General features: G+C 42.4%; 1 protein-coding gene across 1 annotated transcript in view; it reads left to right on the forward strand.

Moving 5' to 3' along the window:
- Positions 1-6,589, forward strand: part of LOC109512654 (partitioning defective 3 homolog) — a 188,856-nt gene extending 182,267 nt beyond the window's left edge. The window contains exons 23-24 of the mRNA XM_019864537.1: positions 5,956-6,076; positions 6,425-6,589. Coding sequence (XP_019720096.1) covers positions 5,956-6,076; positions 6,425-6,556 — 253 coding nt within the window. The 3' untranslated portion in view covers positions 6,557-6,589. The remainder of the gene's footprint in view (positions 1-5,955; positions 6,077-6,424) is intronic.
- Positions 6,590-7,417: the final 828 nt, after the last annotated feature.

Raw genomic sequence — 7,417 nt, forward strand, 5'->3', positions numbered from 1 at the left:
CCTACTCTGTACCTCTATTTACTCCCACTAACAGCCCCCCTCATCCTCTTCAAGTCTTCACCGCTAAAAGCTGGGACCAGCTGTGCCGGAAGCAAAAAAGCCATTTGTTCCATCTTTTTAATTCTGGTTTATTACCATCAATATTTCTGTTGTTTAAAGTGGCCCTGACCCTTGCTGTGCTCTGACAAGAATTCCCCTGTGCCTCTTTCTTTAATTATATAAAGAGGGAGCAGTGGCCGCGGCTGTGCGCGTATTGGCCTGCAAATACAAATGATTCTGCGTTGGCTCCAGGCTCACCTGCAAACTGCGAGTCTGTGACATTTAGAAAGGGAAGAGTAGCTCCGCATTGACCAATGTCTGGTATTGTGCTCGAGTAAATGAGATACTTTACAGTTGTAGACATTCCAGATGGAACCTCTGGGACCTTTGTGCCCTTTTAATAGACAGGATTCTTGCTTGTTAGCCTCGAAAGGCTCCTTTCAATGACTACACCATTGACCAGCGATGCTAGGCGAAATTCCATACCAGCCGCCCTGACATTCAGGGTTTGTTTGTCGACATCCCAACCTTGCGAGAAAAGGAATCTTATTTACATGACATGCAACATAACCGAACAAGCCATCACGTTACATGCATGCCAAGCTGCAAATCGTCACTGTCAGGTGCACAATTTGTGTGTCCATACCTTGGTACATTTTCTTTTGGTTTTCCAAAATCAATACTATAAGTCCGTCCTCATGTCGACTGTCTGAGAAACGTAAAACTGCGCCTCTTGCATCACTCCGTGGGAGTTTTGCAGCATTATGTCAACGCCAATGTCTTTTAGATCATAACATTTGAAAATAGTTAGGGTAGACATCTGAGAAAACCTATTTTGTTCAAAAAGGATCGCTGCAATGCTCATGTGCAGAAGGAACTGGTCAGCCATGAAATCAGAGTAAGTAAGTGCAGACTCATTTTCTGCCTGTCAAACTGCTTTGTCAGCCCACTATTACATGCACTGAATCACGCATGGCTCCAAGACCATTGACATAGTTTGGGAAGATCATCTAACCAAAGTTGTTTGACATTCGTTCTGAATACTAAAAGGCTTTTTTGTCTGATCGGGGGGGCCGTAGCACGAACACAGACATTGATGCGGATGGCTGGCACAGACTTTTGGTATGTTAAAGGGACTTAATGACAGACTTTTCTGATAATAATATATATTTGTTTGGAACCAAATGCTTTCCAGAATTGCTCGTGAGGACAAGCGCTATAGAAAATGGAAGAATGGATGAATCCAACTGTACAAACAATTATGCTTCTTCTATATGCTTGCCTACATTTGTAGACAAACTTTAGTGGGTAAATATACTTTTTTGCAGGAAAAAATAGACACCACAACCCATTTCATTTTCATGTTTTTTTTTCAACAATATAATCCCCCAAATCCCTTGTTTTGGAATGTCCCCCATTCCCTCCCTCCCTTTGTCTGCCGTCCGACTCCTGCACTGGCATAGCCATGCAGTGCTAAAAAGACATTTGTAACTCGATTATGCTTGCCTGTGGGCATCCCAACTCACGGCAAGCTGGAAGATGTGGGAGTTTCAGTTTGGAAATGTGAAAAGTCAAGTGGGCAGCAGGGTTCAAGCAGCTGTGTGTGAACATCACATAAACCTGCTTGAAGGCTGTTATCTTCTCTGTATCGACGATTTATATCTATTTATTTATTTCTGTTTCAATTTGACTGTGATTTTGTTTTGGTTTGTTCTTTGCTTGTTTTTACTTTTGACAATCGAACTGGGATGGAGTCCCATGCTTAAGTGATAGGGCAGAGGACAATGATACAATGAGAATGCAGTTTTCCTCTCATCCTTTTTGATAATCAACACATTCAGTAATGTATGTATAGGAATAACCAAGACGAGATGAGTTTCAAATGAAATATTTTCTGAGCAATTCAATGTTTCGGTTTTTTTTTTTTTAAGAATATGAAAGTAAATTAGGGTGAACTCGGTTGTCTTAGATCGTTTGTGTTCTTGTGTAGCGACAGCTTTATGGGTCTCAGATTCTCATCATGATGTCCTTGTTCTTAGCCTCCAGAGTTTTCCATCCAGGCAGAACTAAGTTTTATATTTCTTTGCAAAGAAAAAAAAGACAAAGAAAGGAATGATCTGATGCCAAAAACTCAGCAAAGCAAATGGAAAATGACCTTTTGGGTCACCACTTAAAACTGGAGTTCAGTTTTTTTGTATGGCATTTTACTGAGTATAATAATTGAAAAATGCGATATCAATTGTCTAGTTATGGCAATACTTGATCTATTTTTAACATTAGGAGGAATTAAATTTCATAGTTTGGTCTTGAGTAGAAAATGTGAATTCCTGCCCTAATAAAAAGTGTTGCGAGTGTCCATGCGCCACTTTTGCGAATGAATGCCTCATGTTACCCAGCCGCCGGTGACCACGATTTGGGCTCGCATCCCCTCAAGGACCCCCTCATGCACACACACAGGCAACCATTAATAGCTCAACAGCAGCAGTCTCTTCTCGGAGGAGGGTATTTTAGCTGCCGAGGCCCATTGCCGGTACATCAGTCACATGGGTACATTGGTCAAGTCATAGCCTGACAAATCCGGGGTGTTATTAGGCCTTTGTCCAGCCTGCAGCTGTCTCTTACCAAGCCGGAGGGAGCGGATGGGGAGGAGGGGTGATGGGCTGACGTGAATTCATGACCTATCCCTGCAAACGATGGCTTAGGCATTTAGAAATGACAAATGACACGGAGGGACACCAAAGAAAAGAGAGAGAAAGAAAACATCTATGATCAGATTGCTTTTGGAACATGAAGAAAAGTAATGTGGAAGTGCAAAATACATCAAATCATCTTTTCTATTCAAATTCCCGGTTTGCAAATTTTCCCTGAAGAATAAAAAGACATTTCATCTCCGTTCTTATAAAAATGACCAAATGTATTTGTAGATCTAATCGTTTTTCTGCCATCACGGGAGGTCTCGGTGGCTGTCCGTCACCCTTCCAAAAGAACCTTTCTCATTCTTTCTTTGAATTAAATGTGAGTCTACGGTGCGATGAAATAAAGATGAGCTGAGCCTTAGACTTGACGCAAGATTGCCAGAGGGCGCCGGCTTAACAAGTCCGTCCCATCATCTGCTGCACTGAGATACAAAGTTATATAAAAAAAGATAATGCTAAGAATTACAATCAACAGTTTTCAGATAACATTGCATTTTAAAGCCATATCAGCTTCTTTTGCTGTAAATGACAACAGAAAAAAAGGCAACGCTTTTCCTTTCCTTGAAATTTGATACTTGTAATTAAATCTGTTTCTGTTATTCTGATCAGTCTGGCCTAAACTCTGACATGCATATGCTCATGTGACCTATGCTGTGCTCTTTCTTATTGGATTACTCATTTATTAGCTCGTGTGTGAGTGTTTATGGGTCAGACTGAGACTCAGCACATGTCAGAAATGAATGCAGGGACTGTGGCGTTGTTTGCATCCTTGCTTTAAGTCCTGACCGTGGTGTCGGAGACATCTGCCTAATCCTCCCGGATCAAAGGATGACTATTACACCGACGGGCATCCAGAGCCCCGACACCCCCCGACCCCAAAAGCAGCTTTCGAGGGCTCATGACCTCTGTCAACAGTTCAGGTTAAAAAACACAGGTGGGATGGAAGCGCGACATATGTAAACACAGCCGCTCATCACAAAGCTGCATTCATCAACGGATACATTTCACGACTTCATATGAATTTGATGGGATTTTTTTTTTTTGTGATCAACATGACAATAAATATCTTGACTCTTGATACTTGGGCGCCTTTCATACAAAATAAATGTATCAAGGGGAGCACATACAGGGGAAAAGTGGGTGGATATTTAAATATATTCAGAGGTATCATGGCCACTATGAAAAGTCAACTGCTGACATTGAGTACACAAGTTAACAGGCAAAAGGAACGATGGTGGCCACGAGGCTTGTGTGGCACACTGTTGACATCTTGACCTTCTCTCATTTCAAAAAAAAAAAAAAAAAAAAAAAGGTGAGCAGTGCCTGGCAGTGGCCTAAGTCCTGTCGGTTTTTTGGATCACATTGCGGAAATATGCATGTACGCATGAGTCATTTTATACATGTGACCTTTTGTCTTGTGCAAAAACAAATGACTTGAATTAGATTAATGCAGGGCTCATTCATATGTGCTTTCACGCATCACATCTGCTGATGTAAAAGCCCATTCCAGAAGCATTCAGAGTACTGGGAACTTTACAGTTGGTGCATGTGTAGCAGAACTGATTGATGACATCATTTAAAAAAAAAAAGATTTGGGAGATAAAATCATAATTCTTTTTACTCCCAGTCTTACAACAAGCTGGTCTAGCGCTAGGTTGCAAGATTTAATGCAACCCTTTCTTCATCAAATGTTTTTTTTTCAAGAATGAAACTAATTTAGTACCTCCCAGTGGAGAAAGAAGCTCCTGCAAGTAGTGCGGATATTGCCGAGGCCCATGCCATCATGTCTTGTCAAAGGCCGTTATCGCCTGCGTCTTTAGTGCAACGATGTTCTACTGGCGTTCTCTACGAACTTTTCTATGCGAGTGACCTCTCTCTGCACCCAATTCTGCAGTCTAATGTCCAATTATGGCTGAACATTTGACTTGGTTAGTTGAAAATCTATGAAATGTGCTGCATTCCACTGAGTTAAGAATGTGATTTGTTTTGTCAGATTTCGGCTAAGGACGAACCAGTGAAATTACAAAAAATGATGTAGGAAGATATTAGCGGATGAAAGCCATTGATTTTCTAATGAGCAGCTTTTCACATAATGAAAGCATTAGCTTCCTCTCACTCTAGTGAACCACTTAATTGCAACAACCGTATAAAGTGTATGCTTCCTGCGCTGCTTTTCACATGAACCATCGGAAGCAAATGGGGTATAACTAATACAATTGATTTTGGTAAGACAGTATGAAAGAACAGGATAGCCACCAAGTCCTACTTAGGCCAGCTAACAAAATCGCTGCACCGTCGACGTCTATTGTGCTTTTCGTGATACTTGATTGGCAGTACGTCCAAGCGCTTATTATCATCGGCCATCTGTCATCAGAGTTCTCCATGCCCAAATAAACAATGGCTTGCACCACTGATTTGCGCACCCCCGCAAGTGTCGCTTTCGAAGACGTGTACGATAACAGCGCTGCAGGTCCTCAGTTCAAATTTACACTTTTTTTTTTAATCTCCCTGCTGATGTCGGCCTTTGTTCTGATTGACTGCGTTTTTCTTTTCTCTCACATGCTCTTGTTTAACCTTTCACTCTTTTTCACTCTGCAGCAAAGCCAGACACCCCTTGTCCCCCCTTCTACTTTTATCTCCCGTTCCTTGGCTCACCTTATATTACTGCAGAAATTCCTCACCTTTTGTCATTTTCATCCCTTTTGTTTGCATACACGCGGCAAGGCAAGCTGGCTTTCCCATCATAATTATGTGTTTTGTCGTGCACCGCCTCTGTAGCTGGTGATAAAAGGGGAGCCTGATTAAGCTGAAGGAAAGGCCATTGATTCTTATTGAATGGCCTCTCAAAGCCCTTTAATGTCGGGGAAGGTTTTGCACAGTGTTTAATGACAGCATGCCAAAAAAAGCTCGCAATCTTACTTCCGAAAAAAAAAAAAAAAGACATGCACTGCGGTGCCCTCTTATGTAAAGGTCAGAAAACCATGATTGGGCTTGTCTTGACCTGGGTGGAGAAAGCTGAGTCAGCTTCATGAATTTTTACATCACAATTTTACCCCTCCATCTCTTCCACTTTGGTCGACATGACGATGCTGTCTCATGCTCCAATCATGACAGTGACATGACAGCATACTTTCTTATAGACTTCTTAATGGTATATTTTAAATTTAAATGTAAATGTGTCAACACACTTTGGGCTGAAAAAAGTTTGCTTTGCTCTCAGCAGTCAGACGGCTCCGAGTAACCATGACCGGATACAAAGGCTGAGGCACGAGTTCCAGCAGGCGAAGCAGGACGATGACATGGACGACCATCCGCACTCCTACGGCTTGGATCCGTCTCGGGTGAGAGTTTATGTCCACGCAAACAAAAATATTCTCGTATAGATGTGTTTTCAGAATGATGCGGCTCAGGATTGCACCGTTGGGCTAGATCATTCCAATGGCCCTCTCGAGCAGTGTCCGTCGAAACATCTCAGAATAAGATTGATCCCAATGAGACACCTTGCCATCTAAACAGCGCGCTAACACACACGTAAACACACTTTTAGTTTTCACATACTGTTCTCCTCTGAATTCTAAAAGATTTTGTGCTGTAATTCCTCACTATTCCTTGATCATTTTCTGTTGCCAAGTGCTCTGTGCCTCAACTGTATCAGCGATTGGGTCTTGATTTGTTTCTTTTGATTATAGTCTAGTAACGGGATGGAGATGCAAAGCGGGCGCCATTCGGTAACCATGGAGTCTCAAGTCCAAAAGCAGCACCAGGAGGACGGGGGCAGTTTCCGCCAAGCCCAGAGACAGTACAATTCTCTGCCACGGTAAGTCTCTTCTGTCCGTCTGCAAACTTTAAAATCAACAATGACATGTGGACAATTGTCACACGGTCTGATTGTTTTTTTTTTTTTTCTTTCAAGGAGTACGACAATGCATTTCACTGTGGATGCAAATGTCATGCTAAATTCCACTCTGTGATATTTTTGTATCATCATGACTGATCCATTCACGTTGTGTGAAACTTATTTCAATGGCTTCGGTTCTCCCCTTTTGCTCAAACACATCTTTTTTTTTTCCCAATGCCATCCTGTTTTCATTTCCATTGCTGTCTCTTAACAGTCCCATTTGGGTCGATGAAAACATGTTTGCTTCTGCGGATATAGATTTGCGGTCCACATGGACGCATAATCAATGCGGTCTGTATAGGCCAGACCAATCCATGCATTCCTTTCATAGGTGTTATCTGCTGGCATCGCATATGATGTGACAGTTGACTCCCAGGCTCCCCTCCCACGGTCGGTGGCTTCTCTTGGGAAAGTTCATCTGGCCAGCGATAAAAGACGGACTGTGGTGGCTTTTGAGATGCATTCCTACCATAATCTCCTAACACTCTTAGCGGGCGCTTGCGTGAATTCAGGCTTCGTGTTAAACTATGGCAAATGCCTTTCATCCCTAGATTAAAAACCACGATTCTCCTCAGTTCCTCCATTTTCAGACATGAGTTCTCCTCGGGAATTCCCTTTTAAAGTAAAAAGTCCAATCCCAAAGGAGCTTCCAGAAAAATCCATGCTAGCTGCATATCTGATGACAGGCAGGCTTAGCTTGCCGTCTGGGATGTGAGGATAGCAGGAGCACTAATGAAGGGTTGTTGTTCGAGCAGGATTAGCAGCGGCAGGCGGTGGTGGGCGA

The sequence above is a fragment of the Hippocampus comes genome, unplaced genomic scaffold (genome assembly GCF_001891065.2).
Source record: "Hippocampus comes isolate QL1 unplaced genomic scaffold, H_comes_QL1_v1.1 scaffold389, whole genome shotgun sequence".
NCBI classification, from domain to species: domain Eukaryota; kingdom Metazoa; phylum Chordata; class Actinopteri; order Syngnathiformes; family Syngnathidae; genus Hippocampus; species Hippocampus comes.